The 24,833-nt window shown below is 42.7% G+C and overlaps 1 protein-coding gene across 2 annotated transcripts in view; it reads right to left on the bottom strand.

The window, feature by feature from the left end:
* sema3e (sema domain, immunoglobulin domain (Ig), short basic domain, secreted, (semaphorin) 3E) overlaps window positions 1-24,833 on the bottom strand; it is a 62,024-nt gene that overhangs the window by 22,548 nt on the left and 14,643 nt on the right. The window contains exons 2-6 of one of the 2 annotated variants that reach the window (XM_079620007.1): window positions 21,819-21,979; window positions 20,404-20,463; window positions 20,139-20,258; window positions 11,791-11,887; window positions 10,862-10,978 (exon numbers count right to left, since the gene is read on the bottom strand). In XM_079620007.1, the coding sequence (XP_079476133.1) occupies window positions 10,862-10,978; window positions 11,791-11,887; window positions 20,139-20,258; window positions 20,404-20,463; window positions 21,819-21,979 (555 nt within the window). The remainder of the gene's footprint in view (window positions 1-10,861; window positions 10,979-11,790; window positions 11,888-20,138; window positions 20,259-20,403; window positions 20,464-21,818; window positions 21,980-24,833) is intronic. The other variant, XM_079620008.1, reaches the window with a different exon arrangement.

Genomic DNA, 24,833 nt, shown 5'->3' with positions numbered 1-24,833 from the left:
TGGGCGTTCGGGTCAATACTACTCTTCGACAGGTGAACCCTGCAAACGTATGGATGAGTTCTACTTTACTATGATCAGAGAAGTATTTGGGTAAGTACCTCTCCTTTAGCAGGGGCAGACAAGCGATATGGACAGAACTTCACTGTGTTTGGATCCGGCGAGCGTGCAGGTAAGTACCCTTTTGGAGCAGGTGCCTGACAAGGGGATGTGGATGGAACTTCCCTTTACTCCAGCCAGGCGTGTGGTTTTCCACACACAGACGTTGGAGCGTGCCCAGAGCTCGTGTAAGAAGAATACTGCAAAGCAGGCAAGTAAAGTTTATACGTAATTCTCTTTTTCACAGAGTCAACAGAGAACTTACGGCTGGCGTCTTCTCAATGAAGCAGATGAGTAAGTGGCTTCCACACACAGACGTTTGAGCATACACAAGGCTCGGGGGAGGATAATACTGCAAAGCAGGCAGGTAAAGTATATACGTAATTCTCTTCTTCACAGAGTCAACAGAGGCCTTACGGCTGGCGTCTTCTCAATGAAGCAGATGAGTAAGTAGCTTCCACACACAGACGTTTGGGCATACACAAGGCTCGTGGGAGGAAAATACTGCAAAGCAGGCAGGTAAAGTATATACGTAATTCTCTTCTCCACAGAGTCAACAGAGAACTTACGGCTGGCGTCTTCTCAATGAAGCAGATGAGTAAGTGACTTTCACACACAGACGTTTAGGCATACACAAGGCTCGTGGGAGGATAATACTGCAGAGCAGGCAGAATAAGTGTACACGTAATTCTCTTCTTCTCAGAATCAACAGAGAACTTACGGCTGGCGTCTCCTCAACGGAGCGATGGGTGGGTAGCACGCTGTCAATCAATTCCGTATTTACACACGCTCTCTCTCGATGGATCTTCACATAACCTTCTCTCTTTGCTGTAAGATACAACACAGTGAGCTCCTTCTCAAGGGACCTATAATGACATGCAGGTGAGTGGAAAGGCTTCAGCGGGTTCAAGCATACACTCACACATCACAACTGTGCATCACGTCATTCCATCACTGCAAATCAACCCTCAAGTGGAAAGTATAAGGTGTAAGGCCGTCGCCATTTCCTGCCCAACATTCACATCAGAATATGCAGTGAGAGAAGAATTTGAGGTCGAGCGGTCTACTCACAGTCTCTTCACAAAAGATCACACATCCAGCAATTTCCTCTTTCCTCAACAATGTGTCCAGCTCTTACTCCAGTGTATTGCCATGCCCGATCGCTAGCTTACTTGCTCCTTCAGAACTCCACGGCCCGCATTCCCTCTCTCCCTGTGTTTGTCCTCTCTCCTCTTATCCTCCCCATATTGCAACTTGTCCCAATCGCGGAGCTCCACTCTCCTCGTGCCCAGCTGCCGGCGATTTCGGCTAATCACCCCATTCGCGGGGATGTTGCGCTAAACCGGAAGTAGCCCGGTGTTTCATTATTATGGGTCCGGCGGGAGGTAATCGCGACGAACATTAGTTCCGCCTCACAAGGGGAAAGTTGGAATTTCGTCACCTCGTGACATACCCCCCCACCAAACCGTTCTAGTCCCTAGAACGTCAGGGGTCTACCCAGTCTCCGTACCGTGTCGGAGGTCGGCCCTGATTGTCCCGTAGGGACCGTCTTGGGGGCGAGGGGACAGCTGCTGGCTCTGGCTCAAGGGCCGGTCCCCTTGGGACCACTGCCCAACCTATTAGCGGGGTTCGATGGGCTCTCTCTTCGGCGGGGGTGGCGGTGCTTACCGGTCTTGGATAGTTGGGACAAGGGCGGATCAGGTTCCGATGTAACACTCTTTCTGGGCCAGTCGCTCCTTCGGGACGGAGGACGTACACGGGCTGGTCAGGCCTAGGCTGTCGCTGGACTACGTACGGTTGGGGTTCCCACCGGTCGCTCAGTTTTCCTTTCCCCTGGCGCCGATTTTCCTTGACCAACACCCTTTCTCCCTGCAGCAAAGGGGCCTGCCGGGCCGTCCGATCATATAACCGTTTATTTTTTTGGGCTGCTCGGTCGATTCGGGTAGAGACCTGCTCGTAAGCCAAGTGGAGACGCTGGTGGTGGTTATTCACCCACTCTGTCAAGTTGGTCCCTTCCTCGGCGGGGCTGGTCCCCAGTAACAAGTCCGTGGGCAACCGTACATGTCGTCCGAACATCAGGTATGTAGGAGCATATCCTGTGGTGCTATGCACGCTATTATTGTAGGCCTGGACTACGGCCGGGAGATTTGCCATCCAGTTCCCCTGCTGTTCCACCTCCAATGTTCCGAGTAGACCCAACAGGGTCTGATTAAATCGTTCACAGCCTCCGTTCCCTTGGGGGTGGTACGGCGTGGTGTGAGTCTTCTTACAGCCGTATAGCTGACACAGCTCCCTGATAACTCGAGACTCGAAACTAGGCCCCTGATCCGAGTGGAGAACTTCCGGGCACCCAAAGGGCTGGAACACATGTCTCCAAAGGGCGTTGGCAGTGGTGATGGCAGTCTGATCTCTGGTTGGAATGGCCCATGCGTATTTTGTGAAGAGGTCAGTTATTACGAGAATGTTTTGAATGGAATCTGCGGGCCGTCCCAACGTCAGGTAGTCCATCGCCACCATGTGCAACGGCGCCCTAGCCCGAATGGGGGCTAAGGGTGCTCTCACCTCCCTCCGGGCTTTAAAAAGAGTGCAACGTGGACACTGAGCAATGAACCTCCTCACAGCTTCTTCCATTCCAGGCCAATAGAAGTGCCTCCGCACCAATGAAGTAGTCCTTTCTTGCCCTTGATGTCCCAGGTGAGTGTGGTAAGCTTGTAGCAGAGCATGGGTTTGATCCTCGGGTACCACCACTTGACTTACTTCCTCGCCCAGTGCTGGGTCCTGTATTCTACGACAGACGACCCCCTCCTTGAGGATGAGCCGCTCCCGTTGCCCCCTCAACCGCTTCGCCCCTTGAAGTTGTACACGCCGTGCCTCCCCTTCCGGCCAATTTCCTTGCTGTAGCCAGTCTCGTACCTGGGCCAAAGCCGGATCCTCTGCTTGGCGTTCCTTCCATCGTTGGGGGTCCCAACCCCAGCTTGAGGGAACTCTTTCCTCCCGAAGACCAGGGGCTTCTATGATCCCCACCATCAGCCCTTCCTCGAGCAGTGCATTCTGGGGCGGAGTGGAACCAGCCAGCATACTCTCGGGGAGCCGGGACAGTACATCGGCATTAGTATGCTCCTTCCCAGGGCGATACTGGAGCTGGTAATCGTAGTTGGCCAGTTGTGCCACCCACCGCTGTTCAACAGCTCCCAATTTGGCAGTTTGAAGATGGACCAGTGGGTTGTTATCCGTGACTACAACCACCTTTGCTCCCCATAGATAGTCCTTGAACTTCTCGCTAACAGCCCACTTCATGGCGAGGAGCTCAAGTTTAAAGGAGCTGTAGTTGGCATCGTTCCGTTCGGCTGGGTGTAGGCTTCGGCTGGCATAAGCGACAACTCTCTCCTCTCCTTGTTGTCGCTGTGCCAATACGGCCCCCAAACCCAGATTACTGGCGTCCGTATAGAGCGTGAATGGCTGGGTGAAGTCGGCATAGGCCAGAATTGGGGCTTGAGTCAGCTCTTGTTTCAGCCTCCGGAAGGCCGACTCGCAGGCGGGGTCCCATGAAATGGACGGGGACCCACGCCCCCGGGCTCGACCAGAGCCTGCAAGCAGTTGGTTCAAGGGTTTGGCGACCTTGGAGAAATCCTTGATGAACCGCCGGTAGTATCCCACGAATCCCAGGAAGGATCTCACCTGACGCACTGTTCTGGGGGCGGCCCACTCCTGGACGACCGATACCTTGTCGGGGTCTACTGCAATCCCAGCCGCACTGACCCGATGTCCCAGGAACTTCACTTCCTTCTGGAGCAGCTGACATTTCTCGGGCTGTAGTTTTAACCCGTATCGTTCCAGAGACTGGAATACCTGCTCCAAGTGCCGGAGGTGAGACTCGAAGTCCGGAGAGTACACGATAACGTCGTCCAGGTACACAAGAGTGGAGTCCATGAGCTGACCCCCCAAACAACGCTGCATGAGACGTTGGAAGGTGGCGGGAGCGTTGCACAGACCAAACGGCATACGCTCCCACTCAAAGAGGCCAAAAGGGGTAGTGAAGGCAGTCTTTTCCCGGTCTCGTTCTTCCACTTGCACTTGCCAGTAACCGCTAGCCAGATCTAAGGTGGAGTACCAGGCAGCCCGGGTGAGGCTAGTGAGGGAATCCTCAACCCGTGGCAGGGGAAAAGCGTCCCGCTTGGTAACAAGGTTCAGTTTCCGGTAATCAACACAAGACCGCCAGGCCCCGGTCTTCTTCCGAACAAGAACGATGGGTGCCGCCCACGGGCTGCTACTCTCCCGAACAACGCCCTTCTCCAGCATTCCCCTTAGGAGGGCGCGCACTTCGGCATACAGGGTTGGTGGCACGGGTCGGTAGCGTTCCCGGCTGGGGGGAGCATCCCCAGTCGGTATCTGGTGCTTTACAATGTCTGTCCTTCCGTAATCCTCTTCGTGTGCGGAGAATAGGTGTTTCCATCTCACCAGGAAGTACTGGAGTTGTCTTGCCTGTCCTTCCTCCAACCCCTCGCCTCGCAGAGACTCTCCAGTCAGGTAGGCCGGCAACTCTCCCTCCGCTCGGCTCGTCGGGCGTTCGGTCTGTGCCAGGGCCACCTCCACTACTGTAGGTCCCACCTGGCAGAACTGCACCTCCCCTTCCTCAAGAACCTGTTGCGGGCTTACTGCCGTAATTCGGGCCAGACGTTGGTGTCGATGTAGGTCTACAGCATAGGGATTCGTATTTCGTAGTCGGACGGCCACTCGATCTCGACAGACAGAAGCCAATCCTCGGGCCACTTCCACAGCCTGACAATCTGCATGAGGCTCCACCAGGATCCACTCCTGGGACCTGTGGAGCTGGGCTGGGAGGCGAGCCCAGATAATGGCCTCGCTCCGAGCCGGAATCGATATTGCATACCGGCATGCCACTCTCCCCACATGTTCCTGATCCCGTTGAACAGCCGCCAGGCGGACTCGGCGACAATCAGCCACAATCCTATCCCACTCTTGCTTCTCTTCCTTCGGGGTCACAGAGGTAGGTCTCGCTCTAAACAATTCCTCCCAGCATTCGGTAATTACATTCATCCCCAGCAGGGCACGATGAGCTCCCAGACAGGAATCCCGCACGATGACCACTCCCTTTTGAGCCACCAGAGTTCCCTGGACCTCCAGGTCTGTGACCAGATAACCCACGTATGGAATGTCTAAACCGTTGGCCCCTCGCAGAGTTAACCAGGGGGCGTCCGCAACGGAGTGATCCTGAACCCCGAATAATTCTCGAGACAGGCTTTCGGAGAACAGTGTGACTTGAGACCCTGTATCCAGGAGGCATTGGACTTCCGTCCCATTGACTCGAGCTACCACCAGGGGACAGCGACCAACCAGACAGTTTTTAGCCGTTGATGGAGAGGGGTCGACTAGGGGGGTTCCGACCACTTGACCCACAGTGGCCGGAGACACTAAAAACCCCCCTGCGATCCTCGGCGTGCAGTGCACTGCCGGGCGTAATGACCTGGAGCGCCACAGCCGTTACAGATGGGGCGTCCTTGTTCGTCCCATTGGAAACGGAGCCCGGATGACCGGGATGGACGTTGCTCTGGAAATTGACCACCATCGGAATATGCCCGCTCCCGTACCGGTGGTGATGGGCGACGATGTTCTCGGCGTAATTCTTCTAGGAACGTTTTTGATAACTCGGCCATCTGCTCACGGACATCTCTTCGCAACTCATCTCGTAGGGCCTGTTTCCAGTCAGGCGGCACAGGAGGTAAAGGGCCGCTGGCGGCATTAGCAGCCATGCACTGGGGGGAATCCGGGGTGCCAGCATGATCCTGTTCGAGGGCTAAGGCCTCCTGGCGTAGCTCATCGAACGTCAGAGCAGGATTGCGACGCAGCTGTACACGAAGACTCTGACGTATCGGCCCATCTTGTAGCCCCAACAAGAACTGGTCTTTTAAGAGGGCCTCCCCTCCTCCTAATCCATGGTCTTGTCTCCTCTCCAACCGAGACAATTGTTCTCGCAGCTGCAGAGCAAAAGCACGAATGGTCTGCCGAGGACCTTGCTTGCAGTTGAAGAATTGTATGCGAAGAACAGCTGCAGGGGTTGCATCACCGTATTGTCCTGTTAGGAAATCGAGGAGGGCCTGGGCAGTAGCTCGGGTGGCTTCTGGCGCCGCTTGCACTTCCCTCCTTGCTTCGCCTTCAAGTGAATTTATAATAAATTGAGTCTTCTGTGTAGCGTTCAATCCCTGTAACCCTGCTAAGTATTCAACTTGCGTTTTCCATGCCGACAAACTGAGTTCCGAACCAGGTCCTCCATACTTTTGGGCCCATGGGGCTCCCATAAAAATGGGCATGACATGTGGGCGACCCACTGGTGCATCTTCGTCTGCCATTGCTCAGCCTCTATCTACTCAACCCAAGGTGGATCCTGCCGACTACGCCAAATTATGTCACAGGTCGGGGCAGGCCACTGGCTGCACCCACCCCTAGAACCCCTTTTCCACCCTTGGGGAGTCGGACAGAGGCCAAACAAGACAGACAAGGAATAATAAAAAGAATGCTTTATTATCAATTAAAAAGTCAGGAAGTTAAAAGGTGTGGGTCGAGTACGAAGTCCGCTTCGGCCTGTGATAGGCAAGGAGATATGGATGGAACTTCGTTGAACTCCAGTCCAATGGGCGTTCGGGTCAATACTACTCTTCGACAGGTGAACCCTGCAAACGTATGGATGAGTTCTACTTTACTATGATCAGAGAAGTATTTGGGTAAGTACCTCTCCTTTAGCAGGGGCAGACAAGCGATATGGACAGAACTTCACTGTGTTTGGATCCGGCGAGCGTGCAGGTAAGTACCCTTTTGGAGCAGGTGCCTGACAAGGGGATGTGGATGGAACTTCCCTTTACTCCAGCCAGGCGTGTGGTTTTCCACACACAGACGTTGGAGCGTGCCCAGAGCTCGTGTAAGAAGAATACTGCAAAGCAGGCAAGTAAAGTTTATACGTAATTCTCTTTTTCACAGAGTCAACAGAGAACTTACGGCTGGCGTCTTCTCAATGAAGCAGATGAGTAAGTGGCTTCCACACACAGACGTTTGAGCATACACAAGGCTCGGGGGAGGATAATACTGCAAAGCAGGCAGGTAAAGTATATACGTAATTCTCTTCTTCACAGAGTCAACAGAGGCCTTACGGCTGGCGTCTTCTCAATGAAGCAGATGAGTAAGTAGCTTCCACACACAGACGTTTGGGCATACACAAGGCTCGTGGGAGGAAAATACTGCAAAGCAGGCAGGTAAAGTATATACGTAATTCTCTTCTCCACAGAGTCAACAGAGAACTTACGGCTGGCGTCTTCTCAATGAAGCAGATGAGTAAGTGACTTTCACACACAGACGTTTAGGCATACACAAGGCTCGTGGGAGGATAATACTGCAGAGCAGGCAGAATAAGTGTACACGTAATTCTCTTCTTCTCAGAATCAACAGAGAACTTACGGCTGGCGTCTCCTCAACGGAGCGATGGGTGGGTAGCACGCTGTCAATCAATTCCGTATTTACACACGCTCTCTCTCGATGGATCTTCACATAACCTTCTCTCTTTGCTGTAAGATACAACACAGTGAGCTCCTTCTCAAGGGACCTATAATGACATGCAGGTGAGTGGAAAGGCTTCAGCGGGTTCAAGCATACACTCACACATCACAACTGTGCATCACGTCATTCCATCACTGCAAATCAACCCTCAAGTGGAAAGTATAAGGTGTAAGGCCGTCGCCATTTCCTGCCCAACATTCACATCAGAATATGCAGTGAGAGAAGAATTTGAGGTCGAGCGGTCTACTCACAGTCTCTTCACAAAAGATCACACATCCAGCAATTTCCTCTTTCCTCAACAATGTGTCCAGCTCTTACTCCAGTGTATTGCCATGCCCGATCGCTAGCTTACTTGCTCCTTCAGAACTCCACGGCCCGCATTCCCTCTCTCCCTGTGTTTGTCCTCTCTCCTCTTATCCTCCCCATATTGCAACTTGTCCCAATCGCGGAGCTCCACTCTCCTCGTGCCCAGCTGCCGGCGATTTCGGCTAATCACCCCATTCGCGGGGATGTTGCGCTAAACCGGAAGTAGCCCGGTGTTTCATTATTATGGGTCCGGCGGGAGGTAATCGCGACGAACATTAGTTCCGCCTCACAAGGGGAAAGTTGGAATTTCGTCACCTCGTGACAAGTACACCAATATTTTGGCGTGGAGCTGATGTGCTAACTGCACCCACGACGAGGGCACAAGCTTTGCTACAGTGATACGCGTGGTAAAAGCATCACCTTCATGTGCTCAGTCGTAGCGTTCTGGGCTGAAGGCCAGAGCTCCCGTATGGCTGCAGGAGGAGATATACAGCGAAGAGAAACATAAAACTAGCTCACAGCAGGATGCCACAGGCCTCTCTAAACCACACACAGGGCAGCCTGTACATCACTCTTCCATATTTATGTATCCAGCAGCTATAAATTAGTTTCCATTGTTTTGTGGCAGTAAAAAAAAATTCTTATTTTTTGCTACAAATATTAAGCAACTTAACAGATTTACAATAAAAAAATGCATTGCCAATAAAAAAATGCATTGCCAGGTTATATAACTTTAATATAGTTTGTTGTAAGTTTGTAGTAAATAATACAATAATTAAAAAATAAATGAATAGTGCTGCCAAATCGATTAATCGCGTCTAACATAAAAGTTTATGTTTATATAATAGTTTTGTGTGTGTGTGTAAATGGCACTTAGGAGGCTTTTGCATCTGAAGTCTTCATAAATAAATATATATATATATATATATATATATATATATATATACACACACACACACACACACACGTATGTATGTATGCATGTATGTATGTATGTATATATGTATACACACACACACATAGCCTACACATACGTGTGTGTGTGTGTGTGTGTGTGTGTGTGTGTGTGTGTGTATACATATATATCACAAGCTTGATAAAAATGATCATTCTAGAAGAAAATTTCAGATGGCACTTAAAAGCCTATATATATATATAATACATACACAAAAATATTATGTGTGTATGTGTGTATATATATATATACCTGGGTGTTATACTAGACCGCAACTTGTCTTTTGAAACCCATATTTCAAATGTAACAAGAACAGCCTTTTTCCACCTTAGAAAGATTGCTAAGCTACGTAACGTGTTTCTGATGCAGAAAAGTTAGTTCATTTATGACCTCGAGACTAGATTACTGTAATGCTTTATTAGCTGGTTGTCCTGCATCCTCAGTAAACAAGCTACAGTTAGTCCAAAATGCAGCCGCTAGAGTTCTTACTAGGTCAAGAAAATATGATCATATAACACCAATTTTATCATCTCTACACTGGTTACCTATTAAGTTCCGTATCAATTACAAAGAATTGCTACTGACCTATAAAGCCCTAAATGGTTTAGCTCCTGTGTATTTAAGGGATCTTCTATCGCCCTACAATCCATCGCACTCTTTAAGATCGCTAAATTCGAGGCTTCTGGTCGTACCTAGGATAACTAAGTCCACTAAAGGAGGGAGGGCGTATTCACATCTAGCTCCTAAACTCTGGAATAGCCTTCCTGATATTGTCCGAGGCTCAGACTCGCTCTCCCAGTTTAAAACTAGATTAAAGACACATCTTTTTAGCCAAGCATTCACATAATGCATCTCATACCTTTTATACTACAGTTAAATCAGATCAAATGCATTCATATTATGAACAGCAGCTACGCTAATTATTTCCCATCTGCCTTTTTGCTGTTATCTCGGGACGCCAGTCCAGTTATGTATCCAGCCCCTTATGGAGACTTCAGATGCCCCGACGCCTGTGAAGAGACGACTAAACGCCGGCGATATGTTATGCCCTAAATTAATACATGATTGACGAAGTTTATTTTTTCTATGTAGCCTACATTTCTGAAATGCATTTTCTGTAAAGCTGCTTTGAAGGAGCGTGGAATGATGGGATTTGTCGTTTTCACCTCCAGTGACGAAATCAATCCAACGGGATTCACAAACTCAGTATTTAATTACACTGCCATAGACTTGTTAACCAGACTTGTTAAATGACCTAAGCTCTCTCCATCTAGGAAATGCCACACCGATACTGCTTCTTGTTTTATTCCTCCTCTTGTCCCAAACTCTTATTAGGCCATTTGATTCACCCGTACAGAATGTTTATGTTTCTTGGAGTTATCTTTGGTGAACATGATAACGAATAAACGTGGTCCCTGACAACTGTGCGAAACAACGTACTAAATAGATGCTACAATTACTACTTACGCATTTTTTTTCATGAGACTCATGTGTTACAATGGTTTCTATGGCAGTAAAAGCAGAAACCGAGGATAACACGGACATGACACCATTGACACGTGACGCAAGGAGGAGAGACATTATGCTGGTTAAAATAGCTCATTTCTCTGGATTTAAACATTGTTGGAAACATTTGGGATAGTGTAGTACACAAGTTAACAAAATATAACACTGACCTAGTGGTTTTTGGATATTTTACTAATGGGAAAAAAATCGTACGTATCGTGCCTTTTGCAGTTCAAATAATGTGACTTATACTGTAGATTGGCAAGTATCAAAGCTTGTCACCCAGCATATCTGGTGATGCCGGTTGACCAAAGAAGTCTTGCTGGTTAAGCTGGTTTAAAAAAAAAAAATCAAAACAAATCTTGAGGACACCATCATCCATGCTTGTATTTTCAACAGGGATTTTTAAGATAAGTTTGGGTTTTCTCTCACCATTCAGCTGCTGTCTGTCACCCACTTCAGTCCTAATGAAGCTGTGGTTGCCTAGACGATACAGAGCGGCATCATTCTCCCAATAATCAGTGTACAGGCCCACAAACAACTCCCCTCCTGTCAATCAAACATGAAAGAAAAGAGAGAGAAAAAAATAATCAGTATTATGGAATGAAATCAAGAATGTCTTTTAGTATTTAATATGTAAAGCTGAAGTGTTTTTTATTTTTTATTCATTTATTTAACAGTTTCAATGTACAACAATTACACATCACTCAAAAGAGGTGAGTCTTAAATCAGTCTAGTAATGCTATGATTTCACATGCCATTTTACAATAGCAGGCCTATACCTCAACATTTACTGACAATGGTTGCATCCCTAAATACTAATGCACAATAGTTTTACATTACATTAATGTCATACATTGAGATACCACAAGGTGGCACTGCAGACACTGGTAAATAACTGCCAGTGTGAGTCATAAATCCTGCAGTAAGTCAAGAAGTCATGATCTACAGGGCAATATCAATTTAGCATCTAAACATTCTTTATACAGAACGATCCTGATGCTGGTGCCGACTGGGAGAGACTAAATTAAAAGCTCAGCTGAATGAAGTGTGCAGCTGCTGAGAGAAAGGAAGTCATCAAATCCATCTCTAAATCAGATCCCTGTCGCCATGCGATGCGAATGAGTGCTTTAAAGGATTCGAGCTGAAGTGTGTTATGAAGAGCTTTTGTGCTCAGTGGCCCCTGGCTCAAAACGCACTCCCTTTCCTTTCAAAACTCAAGAATACACACATTCTGAACATCACGCTGAAGAGGAGAAGGGGGAAGTATAGACATGGCTGTAAATTAAAGGAGGGCAAAGACTGAGAATATTAAAGATGGAGGACTGAAGGAGACTGAGACTGAATAGATGAATGCTTACGGTACACAGTGGATGCTGAAGGGCTGTTGGGATGGAATGGGCATCTTCCTTTGCCACTCTCTATGTGATCAGACTCCAAAGTGAACTCTCGCTCCTGCTGGGACACACACACACACACACGTTTACCAACTTATGTGGACTAGTTTGGTAATTTTTACAGAATGCTAAATATAATACAGTATAAAAGGCATATGTAAAAGTTACACCAACACCATTGTTCAAAAGTCTGTGGTCAGTAAGATTTTTATGCTTTTGAAGGAAGTCAAAAAATACAATAAAATGTGTACAAGATTTCCATTTTAATATATTTTAAAATGTGTTTTATTTCTGTGATGGCAAAGCTGAATTGTCATCAGCCATTACTCCAGTCGTCAGTGTCATATGATCCTTCAGAAATCATTATAATATGCTAATTTGGTGATCCATAAACATTCCTTATTATTATCAATGTTGAAAACTTCAATTTATCAAATAGTTTTTTTTGTATTTGATCAAAAATGTATCAATGTAATGCATTTTTGCTTAATTAACATTAATTAACAAACATCTTACTGACCCCAAACCTTTAAATCTTAGTGTATATGTTTCCAAAATATTCCATAATAATTATTATTAAAATATATAATAATCACTTAACGAAGCTGGTTTACCAACTCTTGCTGGTTATGTTTTTAGAACCTAGAGTGGATGCTAGCATAAAAAAAAAAAAATGAAGTGAGGACCATTGAAATAAATAAATAAATTATAATAATTATATGTATACATAACATATTTTTATATATATAAAACAATATTATCCCCACCTAAAATACCATCTGGTTACCAACATTTTTTTTTTTTTTTGGGGGGGGGGGGGATGGGGTTAGATGTTGGCATCCCCTCTAGGTTCTTAAAAAAAACATAAACAGCAAGAGTTGGTAAACCAGCTTCAACAGAAAGATCATGCTGGCTGACTAGCTTCAGTAGTTTTACTGGCGAACAGCAAGGACAGACATGCTGGTCTAAGCTAGCATCTTCAGAAGGCTAGACAAAACAGAAACCTGACACCGCAGTTCTTAGCATTGCAGCAAGAAGAAGAAAAAAAAAACTGCAAACAATCAGTCAGCCTTCGGGCGACTTGTATCACCTTGTATCACTGAATATAATGTATTAACACATCAGTATCATTGTATATTACAGTGGGTTTTCATCATAAAACACACAGGCCTTCACTGCATTTCCTGCAATCTCAGGGGAAATATACCATCCAGGTGAAGCAATGGAGGGTAAAATGAGATTCGAAAGCACACATCTAAGTCCTTCCTCACATGAAAAGCCCTTTGAAGAATCACTTTCTCTCCGTCACTGCAAAGCTCACTTTAACCAGAAGGTGACGGTATTAGCTGTGCAACATGTGTCGCAGAACAGGCTTTCACGAGCTTGATTTATGTTCTCACGCCGTGTGATCCTGGAGAAACAAACACCAGACATGTAACACCAGTCCATCTATCATTTCCTGTCTTTAGATCATTCTTCTACTCTTTCAACAGGTAGGCCTTTTCCCCATCATTCGCTCCTCGACATCATTTAAAATCTGGAATGGAAATAAATCCTAAACCAAACCCATTACTTCATGTTCATTTTATGAAGCGTTGCTGTTACATGGGAGAATTATGGGTATAAATCATAAAGGTTGGCTTTGGTCTACATTGGGTATATGCCGAGGGGCCGTAAGGTCCTTTGTAAATGTACAAATCTTACTTAACAGTCTTGTGATCACCAGTCCGATAGCATCATCCCTTGTTTAAGCAGATGATATGCCTGAAGTAACATCCGTGGCATAGATGAGATGAAGCAGTTCGAGATTCACATGATAATCAGAACACCTTAAGGGTGATTAAGTCATGCAAAGTGCGCACACACAAACTCACATGCACACCTTGTGGGTGGACACATGGTTCAGATTTGAATGAGGTTTGTGTTGCGTATAGTTAGCAGGGTTGAAATGTTAGGTGAGAGATGACCTAAAACTGACAGCTGCAGAATACCGTAACTTAAGTGTTGGCGGAATTTCTAGTATGTGAAGGTCTGATCTAAAATCAAGTGAGCTCCCTATACCTCTTAAGCATGATTGTATCCTCCCTAGACATTGAGGGCGCGTTTACCTGACACCGTTTTCAACTCAAACGGATGTGTTTTGGCCATTCATGTACACGATAACAGCGTTTTGGGGGACTGAAAACCGGGCTGAAAGTGCACGTTTTTGAAAACAATACCATTATTGTCTCTGTGTAAACTACCAAAACGTGAATTTGGGAAACCGTGGATTACGTGTTCAGTCTATGGGCACTAGTTTTTATTTACAAAGTGACATTGCCACGCCAACTACTGGCCTGGCATGCATAATACAGCATTTTTAAAGGGGTCATGACATGAGAAACCAAATTTGCCTTGATCTTTTGGTATATAAGAGGTCTTTGTACCATTAAAACGTCCTGCAAGTTTCATAGCTTAAGACTTCCTCCCCATTATAAACGAATCATTTATTTAATCAAGCTCTAAATACAGCTCGTTCTGGATCCATGGTAAGAAGTGACGTCACGGTACGAAGTGACGTACCAGCGTTTGCATATATGGCCCTTTAAATGCAAATGAGGACGGGGTTTCAAGAGCTCATGTGTGTTAGCAGCTGCGATTACCTCACGCAGACACACTAAAATGACAGAAACTGTTCTGACTTTAATGTTAAAACGGAGTCAGACAAAGATGGAGAGACTCAAGAAGAAGTGATAACACGTAGAATGCAACAGGACGTCTCTGAATGGTTAGTTGATGAATTTATGTTGCTGATGTGGAGTTAACTACCTTCAATTAGGATATTCTGTCATGGTAATCTATAAATCGCTCGTATAGGAACTGTTGTGAGATGCACACATGGGGACTTTCTATTGCATGTGAAAAAATGGATGCTAAAGTTTGAGCTAACTCACAAATGTATACAACAACGTTTCCTCTTCTCAACATGGACTGGGTGTTCCCAGGGGCGGGGTTTATGTACATTTTAGACTTGCTGATGTCACTAAACCCGGGAGGAATGTCGTGTAGTCCCTACCAGCCGTTTGTTGTAGTCCTTTTCTTTAAAAGCAAATATCTTCCTTTGCTTTGAACTTTGAGCGTTGTAACTTTGCAGATGTTGTTTATGCTCAAACAGCAACATTACACGCTAACTAAAGTTAGAAAAGTAAAATCATCCTCAACCACCCCTTTAACTACACTACATTTTCATTTAACTCTGATTAACATGCAAAACATTAATTATATTATATTAGCCTACATTATATTAGGACACAACATGTTTTGAAACAGCGTTTTATGTGTTTATTCGGGCAAGATATATTGAGGTATGATGTGGGTGCATTAGTATACAGTATAAGTATGTGTAAAGCCCATGAGAAAACGGAGGGTTTTGGTGAAAGAGAAGACAGTGAGAGGGAATGGTGTGCTGTGATGTGTCAGGTGATGTGCGTATGGGCGCAAAGGGCCGAAACGGTGCTTAGAATCCTGATGTTAGGGAAATCCTGATGTTAGGGAAGGAATGTGTGCAGGGGCGTTCGCCTGCATGCACGTGTGTACGCTCCTCTCACTCGCTCTCTCTCTGCTTCTGGTCTGTGTCTCTGTAGCTTTATCAGTCTTTCCTGTCATCGGCTACATCTGCATCATGTCATCCCAGAGCTCCAGGGCCGAGTGTGTGTATAATTGTGCAGGTATCTGTATCCATCTTCGTCGTAGTGTGTATATATGAATGCATAGCCCATCTTTTATGTGCACAGATGCATATGTGCCTCGTATGCATCTCATTAAGTGTTTAGGGTGTAGATGTTCCAGACTGAGGCGTGTGCTGGCGGCCTGCAGCTCAATGCTGGAGTTATCAGGCACCCCGCTGAAGACTGTCTCCTCTAATTAAACCCTCTCTGATCTCCAGCCTGTGGCTCCCACAACGCCCGTGGCTCTCTCCTTCACCTCTGCCGGAGGGTCAGGGAGACAGAACTACTTACTATTCCCAGCCATGAGTTCTGATCTCTGAACCTGGTTGGGACAAAAAGCGGGAATTCTAGGGACCTAGGATTTCCGTGATGTGGAAAACACGGACGGAACTAAATCCAGTCATTAAAAATGTCATGAGCCACGTTTCTATTACAGATTTGCGCAAAACTTTTGCAACTTTTTACTCAATATCGATACAAAAATATTGCAAAATAACGGTGATTTATAATTTATAAAATAACGTAATTTTTTCCTCTCGCGATAAGTCATTTAAAAAAATCATGGCAACGGACGTTGGTAGGTTTATATATCACAGCCACCGCACTAGACATTATTATTATTAATGGAAGGAGACATAGGCGTGTAATCCAAGCATTAATGGTAAGGAAAGACCCTTATACGGTGAGCGGCACACATGAGGTGTTTCTCACTCATTTCTGCTCCGAGGTCTTGATTGTGGCATTTCTTTGATATTTAGAATCCAGTATTCCTGTAATTCTTTTGTCTTTTATGAATTTAATAAACAACTCGTCTCGTATTCTGTCCGAACAGTCACGCCTTCTAAGTCAGGTAAATGCGCAAAAACTGTTTCCATTGCAGTTTTGCGAAATATTATTTTCGAATTGCCTGAAAAACCACCTCATGCGAGCGTAAAAACTTTTTTGCGATAAATGGGATATTAAATATTAAACCAAAAAAGTATATTTAAATATGAAGTCTGCATGTTCTGAGTCTCTCTGTGTGAACGAATTGCATGGTTACATCTACTGCACATACTCAAGCACAGTGGCTCATGGTTTTTTCAACGTCTGCCATCTCTTTATATATGAGGCCAATTGACATCTCCAGAGCTGCCCTGAGCGTCATTTCATGAGCATTTCACCATTTTACAAAAAAAAGATAATATACACACAGAAACTCAAAGGTTTACACGCGTAACGAAAACCTGTCAAAATAAAAAAGTTTGGTTTAATTAAGAAATTGTGACAGAAATATAGGCCTATTACTAATGCACAGTAGAATGTACTTTTCAAAGTAATAATAATAATACATTTAATTACAACTTAATTTTGTAAGGAATAAATCTCAAATTTTAGCATTAAACCTCTGTTGTTCAGCACTTTGTCTGCCAAAAATATAAAAAAACACTTAATATTGCATGCCTTCATTTGATTACCACTGTTTTTATAATAGATTTGTATTAATAATAAATCCAGCAAACATAACACACAACATAACATTTCATAAAATGTTTTTAAAAAATAATCCGATTAATTAGACATGCTTTTTGATTATTAAAATCCAGACAAATGGAATTTGAGAAAGAAAAAGAAAAAAGTATTCCATATGGCCTAAAAGTTTAATTTTTTTTTAAACTTTAAATAAATTGATGTTAAATTTAATACATTTCATGATTTTAATTAAGTAGACATGCTTTTTTGATTACTATAATGCAATTATTTAAAACCAGAAAACCAGAGTCAAGAAAAATGTGTAAAAAACTGAATCCAGAAAAATTACAACGGAAAATTAAAAATAAATAAAATAATAATAAATTTAAAAAAAAATCGAATGGAATTTGGGGGAAAATTTTATGGATTTCACAAGGCCCCAGAATTCTCTGTCCTGAAACCTTCCAAAGATTGAGGGAAAGAAAGTCTGAAGGCTGACTGCCACAATGTGGCACAGGAAAGAATCCAGATTCTGTTTCCTTCAAATAAACGTCTCCTTTTGCTCTTTTCTTTAGCCTGTTCCTTCAAATAAACCTCACTTCTCTGTGATTAGCCACTCTGTAATTTGACTGGGGCTCTCCTGGGAGGATGGAGATGTTTGTTTTCGCTTGTCTGGATGTTTGGTTGGAGATTTTAACAAAGTGAGAATGATAAAACTCCCCATCACACACACTAAAACAAACTCTGTCTGTCTCTCTGGAGACCAGGCTGTTGAAGAGTGTTAAAGTCGCTTCAGAAACAGAAGTGCTGACAGAAGTACTTTCTGTTACTTTTACATTAGGTATTGATAGGATTTTGCCTCCTCATTAGAAAGATAGTGGAGATAATGACAGGAAATTGTTGGGAAGAGAGAGATTTTTTTCACAATGACAAAGTTTAACTGCCATCAACAAATTTAAAACCTCCTCAAGCAAATGAAAATGCTAATGAAAATTTTATTGTCTTAAGGTTGGAAAGGTGAATAAGATATTTTATTAAATTAAGGATCTTTGAATCAGTGTTATTTTAGTATTACTTTTATAGTATTTATGAATGTAGCAGGGTGAGGCTTAACCCCCATTGCGATTGGCCAGTGTCATGGAAATATTTGAACCTATTAGTGCCCGTTTTAGGAATATAAAAAGAGGGTGGTTCGGTTGCTAGGGATGCGTCATCTTTGGTACCGCCTCTTGTGGACATTCTGCGTTGCGAATGAGGAATAGTATTTGCTGCACCCTCTGGTTTTCCACCTGCTTACAATAGTTCCTAGTTTGTTGGCATTCAAGTAGCCATGAACCTCTATGGTTGAACTGCACGTCCAAGAGTTCACGTAATTTAGTTTGGGGCTGAATGTTGTAAAAAAGACAACAATGTACAAATGAACAAAGCTTCATATTGAACCTTGAACTTTTCTGCATATAACCACTCCGGTCCCTACTCGCCCCGCTCCGAGGGGGACTCGAACCGGCATATCCAGCATATGAGGCGGTTGCACTAACAAGGCGTCAGTCGCTAGGGCCGCCTCTTGAGATCAGGGGAGTGAGGTTTACTTGCACGGCACCTCTGTTATACTCAACCCCCTCTGTACTCCCATCCGGGTCACGGCACCAATACAACCCCTTCTGTCCTATTTGCCCCACTCCGAGCGAGACTCGAACCGGCGTCTCTAGCCTCTAGCGCACTAACAAGGACGCTAATGAACTCAGTCTCTAGCGACAGTTGCTAGTGCGCCTCTTGAGATCAGGGAAGTGAGGTTTACCTGCACCGCTCTTACTAGCTGACCTCCGTTACACACACAACAGTGAAAATGTAGGTTACATTCTTTATTCTCTGTCTCTCTAAACCACCAGATTTATAACATTCCTTAAACGATAATACAATTCCATATGCTTTTAAGTATTTCTTTCCTTCCAACTGCAAACTGTGAGTTTCAAGCAAGCTGAAAACCAGTTATCAAACAGCCCTCCTAACTGAAATGTGCTCCTAAACTTCACGGTGACACACAGCATCTGGATCTTTTTACAATCAAAGATTTCAGATCTGAAAACAAGACCAATGTTTTAGTGTCTTGAGATGTTAAATGCTTTAACTTGTTACCACTCTGACTGGTTTCAATTATCGCAGGAGTCTCTGCACGACCCCACCATGTGTAGAAAGCAGTGAGAGTGACAGTCGCAGACTACAAGGGTAGTTTCCAGGACAGTCTGTGGTGACAAATAACAGCACAACACTGGACCCAATTTATCTGTGAGTCACTACGACACATTCCTCAGAAGACAAACAGGAACTCCTCAAAGCATGTTTTCTGGAATATAAGTCAGAAAGTGGAGAGAAGGACAAAGCGACACCGGAGCATTTTCAGCGACCTCAGTCTGCTTCTGATGCAATAAAATCATTTAAAGACGCTGTGGTCACTAAGGCATCTCTGAAACTTTGTTGTCAACAACTGTGACTCATATTATGGTTTTAAAACATGTCAATGGCATTGTGTTTGTTCACCTTCTGTCTTTGAAAAACAAAAATCAATGATAAAAGAGGAAATTGTATCACTTTTTTCATGTTTTCCTCGAAAAAAAAAATCTAAACAGCAGAGATTTACTAACATTCATTAACCATTTTCAGTCATATCGGACTCTAGGTGATTCTATGGGCCTTCTCCATAATTTGCCTTGGCAAGGTTGCCAGGTCCCCATTACATGACTTGGGACTCACACACACATGCATTCACACCTACGGACAATTTAGCGTCTTCAATTCACCTATACTGCATGTATTTTGGACTGTGGGGAAAATCGGAGCACCCGGAGGAACTTGTCCATGTCAATGTAAAAAAAATCCCACAATTTCAGGGCTGTAAATTAATTAAAAATGCTAAATGAATTACACTACGTGCCAATTAATTCAATTTATTGCAAGTAATCACATTTCAATATATTTTTAAGATGACTCAAATTCATTATTGTAATTTGTTTTCATTCATTTTAACTAAATGAATGTGTTAAATTGACTGCTGTCTTTCTTATCTTGTAGCTAATTAACATTCTTTTCAAGATGTTTATATATTTTTATTTGAAAACAAGATTTTTTTTCTTTCCCATAGTATATAGGACTTACCTGTGTTCCCTGACCCACTCTGATATAGGCACACATGGGGCTGAAGGCTCCAGTTCCACATGCTAACAGGTGGGTGCTGTTATAATGCTGCACCAGCTTAATGTAATTTGCACACTCCGGCTAAGAGAGAGGGACAAAAAGAAAGATAAATATAAAGAGAAGAAAAGAAGCTTTTAAGAATGTTTTTTAACACATTTCATCAAACATTGTAGTCATGTAACAGGATCCCACTGTGTCACATATACAGGATGTATAACAGATTTACCTTCTCTCTGCCCTGCATTAAACAATCCCCCACCTGCTCCTCAGAGCTCGCCCAGTGAATCTAAAACAGGGAGACAGGCAGATTTGTTCTGGTAATGTTCTGGCACAGAAATGCTCTTGCTCTACTTGGCTAAATACTGTCACATATATTTTTGATGTGGTTGCATGAAAAAGACAAGTTTAAACTGTCTTTATTCCTGCATTCCAGGGTCATGGGTTTGATTTCCAGGGAACTTATGAACTGATAAAATGTAGTTTTGGATAAAGCGTCAATTTCGTAAATTCCAAGTCAACTACAGTTGAATTATTACTTGTTACAACCGACTAATTATAATCCTGGCTTTATTATAATAATTATAAAACAGACTTTTCCAAGTCCACTAAATATTTTTCTACTTAAATATATACATTTAAAATGATGTACATGGCATGAAGACTCATCAAAATATATTGCATATGGTCCAACCTCATGATGGCCGCCATACTGGGATCACATGATCAGCTGTATAATATTTACTTTATCTCAGTAAACCTGACTTAACTGTATATTAACAAATCATATGCGTATTTTCAGATCTGATTTGTGGTTCAGAAGTGTTGAAATATCATATAACTTCTGTGACTAGATTGTATGTGACTGCCAGACTGACGTGATGTATTCGTATTAAAACTATGAGCGTGAAGTAAAAATTACCACGATTTTTGCACTAAATAATTTAAAACATTATTTCTGTAAAATGTGCGGTTATGAATAATTATGCCCGTAATGATTGTTTTAGAATTCTTACATACAGGTAATTATTTCTGTTGGTTAGCCCTAGAAAACCTACTATTCTTCTCTTTCAAACAAATCAGTGGTCATTTGGTTTGTGTGGACACATTATATTCATTCATTTTACCATGAAGAGCAGTTGCTTCATAACCATTTTGAAAGATCCATGCGAATGCCACTAGGGGCTAAAATGCAACATTCATATGCGATCAGACACTTTAGTTTGGAATGAATTTACACATACACCTGTGTTTTTATTTCTACAATGAACTCTAAAACCAAAAATGCCTGCTTTTTACATGATGCTGCATCCATGACAATAAGTGCAAATACATTAAAACTATAATGAACAGTTTCAGTGCAACAACGAGCACAAGGATTTGTGAATGTCCATGAATTGAAGGGGAGCAGATGGTTGCAATCCATCCTGGGTTCTATTTGCATGAGTGCTGATTTTATTTATTTATTTAATAAATATGTGTGTAGTTATGCTGAGACTTATTTAGCAACAGACGTAAAAAAACGTACACTCAAGAGCCAAATGAGCTGATAAACTGTACCACAACACACACACAAACAAACACAGATGATAATGCTTGACAGACATGTTGCCCAAATCCTAAGAACATTGTAAATGCATGTACCTCTTTGTGAGGGGCAGTGATGCGCTCCAGATTGAGAGAGTACAGGATATCTTTTCCACCGACGATTAGCCTTTCCTGGGTCTCATCCAGTAACATACTGTAGTGCGGCAGACGCCCCTCTCCGGCCTGGAACAGCCACGTCCTGTTCAACTCCCATAAATCTGAAAACACATAAACAGTTAGAAAGTCCACATGATTTGACGCACCATTCATATCCAATTGTGCACCAAACTTTAATTCTTTAGAATGTATTGGTGAAGCGGACTTAGTTCTGCCATCATTTCCTCAAAACGGACCAAAAAAAAGCACAGTAAAAGCACCATGTGCACAAGAATCCAAGACTTCTAAAAGGCAGATTGTTTTGTGAGAAAAAGGTATTTGTTATTCACTAATAATCGAGACACTTGCCCCAGCTCACAGGCAATTCTGTGAATCAATTCTTTTCAATTAATTGGTTGATCCAGTAAGTTCACAAAGCCTGAATGATTTGAGGGTTTTCAGTGGCGATAAGAGGTTGTAGACTACCGTGTAAAAGTTTGGCGTCGGTAAGATTTTTTAATGTGTTTGAAAGAAGTCTCTTATCGTCACGGTGTGTTGGAGGAAGGCAGACGAAGAAGATGATTATTTCAAATACAAAAGTTTTAATTACAAGAAGACAGTCAAACAGGTCAACCCCCACACACTTAACATAGCAGTGATCGGACAGAGAATGGATGTGAGGGACCAACTTATAGCAAACACAAATGAGGATGTTTAATCAAACACAGCTGAACCTAATTAACTATATGACGATAATGATGGTGACCATGGTAACAAAGGAGTGGCGTGAAAACTGTACACAGGAAACCATGTGGCTAATGAAAACAAACTGTGACCCTTATGCTCACCAAGGCTGAATTTATTTGATTAAAAATACAATAAAACATCAAAATTGTAAAATACTATTACAATTTCAAATAACTACTTTCTATTTTTAATACATTTACTTTGTTATGACAAAGCTGAATTTTCAGCATCATTACTCCAGTCTTCAGAGTCACATTATCCTTCAGAAATCATTGTAATATGCTGATTTGGTGCTCAAGAAACATGTTTTATTATTATCAATGTTGAAAACAGTTGTACTGCTTAATATTTTGTGGAAACCACAAAACCTTTTTTCAGGATTCGGACGAATCAAAGTAACTGGTCTTATTTAAAATATATTTGTGTAAAATTATAAACATCTCTACCATCATTTTTGATCAATTTGTCCTCCTTGAATAAAAGTATTAATTTAATTTAGAGCTGCACAATTAATCGTTAAAAGATTGCGATCTCAATTCAAGCACCCATGCAATCTCATTCCTAAATGACAGCGATTCGGCTCTATGACTAATAAACTTTTGACAAGTATTATCACAGCGAACATTTAGATCTACGTTCTTGTCATGTTTAGGTATGAAACATCCACACAAACAGTCTTTTCAAACACACAGTACACAGAGGTACTGGGATAAAAGTTTATAGTTCGGATATAAAAAATTATGTCTACGGTAGTGATCAAAATAGAGTAAATCACCTTTTGAAATTAACTTGGCATTTCAAATAAAGACTGTATTAATTACAGAATTACACCAGTAGGTGGCGACAAGTTTATAGTTAAAAATTTATTTGTCATTGAATCATTAATTCAAGAGATTCTTTAAAAAACAGATTAATTCAGTAATCAAGCAAGTGAAGTATTTATGAGCGAGTCATTGAATCATTCATTCAAAATATTATTTATTTTTTTAAATAGACTGCACCAATTAACATTTTGTCAGAACCTCTAATAAAATTGCATGTTATTTTGTTTAGTTGTCTATTCAGAATCATGGGAGAATTGCAATCCCTATTTATTTTTTAAAAGGAAAAGAAAAAGAAAAAAGAAAAAAAGAAATCATGATTCTCAATTGATCCAGAAGTTTTTTTTTTTTTATTGTAAAAATGAAAACACTTTCTGCACCTTTAAATTTGAACTACAGCGCATGACTCCAATCTCTCGGCTACTATGATGCATTTCTTTCCACCACAGAGTGAAGTCAGGCAGCTGGAACAGGATTAAACAGACCACATATATGACCAAAATTAGACAAAGAAGCACTGCTTCAGTGAATCGTGATATGAGAGAAATTGGATTATATGATTAATCAAAGTATGCAGTGTCAATGACTTATGACAGATTTCCTGAGTGCGTTTGCGTGTGTGTTGGGTTGCTCCACAGGGAGTTGCCCTCGTAATGGTCTTGACCTTCTGATTTATTCAGCGTGTGTGAGTTGGCCCTCCAGTCATACACACCCAATGACAAAATGTGTTTTTCATTTTAAATGCTCTCTGGTTGCTTTATGGCCGCTTCCCAACACACATGCAGATGCAGGCAGATCCATCGATAAGTGTATACACACACATATACCATTGGATGATGGTTGAGTACAATGGCACATTGACAATAAATAAATAAATCTTTTTTCAATTTTTTTTAAAAGAGAAACGTATTAAAAATAACAATTCAGCAGAAAATGATTCATTCTCCCATTGTTTACTTGTTTTACATGTCATTTCCAAACCCCTATAACATTCTTGCTTTCATGAAATGTGTATTTTTCGGGAATATCTTGCCTACTCTTTTTAATATAATGAAAGCGTTTAAGGACTAAGGCTGTCATCTCCAAAAAGCACTATAAAAGAATCATGAAGCCATTATGAAACATACTGAAATTGAAGTTGTTAATACTGTAGCTCACTGGAAGGGAAGATCACCATGGAATGATGATTTAAATGTTACTCTTTTCATCACACAAAGCTATAATATCACTTCAGAAGAGTAGCCTATACATTTTGAGTCATATGAACTCATTTTTGTATTATTTAAAATTGAAAACCTTAAAAATGTCAGCCCCCATTGTAATTACATGGAAAACAGAGACCAAAATTTCTCCTTTTGTGTTCCACAGAAAAAAGAAGAGGGGTAGTCCATTCTCAATTTTATACTAA

This window comes from Phoxinus phoxinus (genome assembly GCF_949152265.1).
Source record: "Phoxinus phoxinus genome assembly, chromosome: 8".
Classification (NCBI taxonomy): domain Eukaryota; kingdom Metazoa; phylum Chordata; class Actinopteri; order Cypriniformes; family Leuciscidae; genus Phoxinus; species Phoxinus phoxinus.
This window is presented reverse-complemented; position numbering and strand designations above follow the sequence as displayed.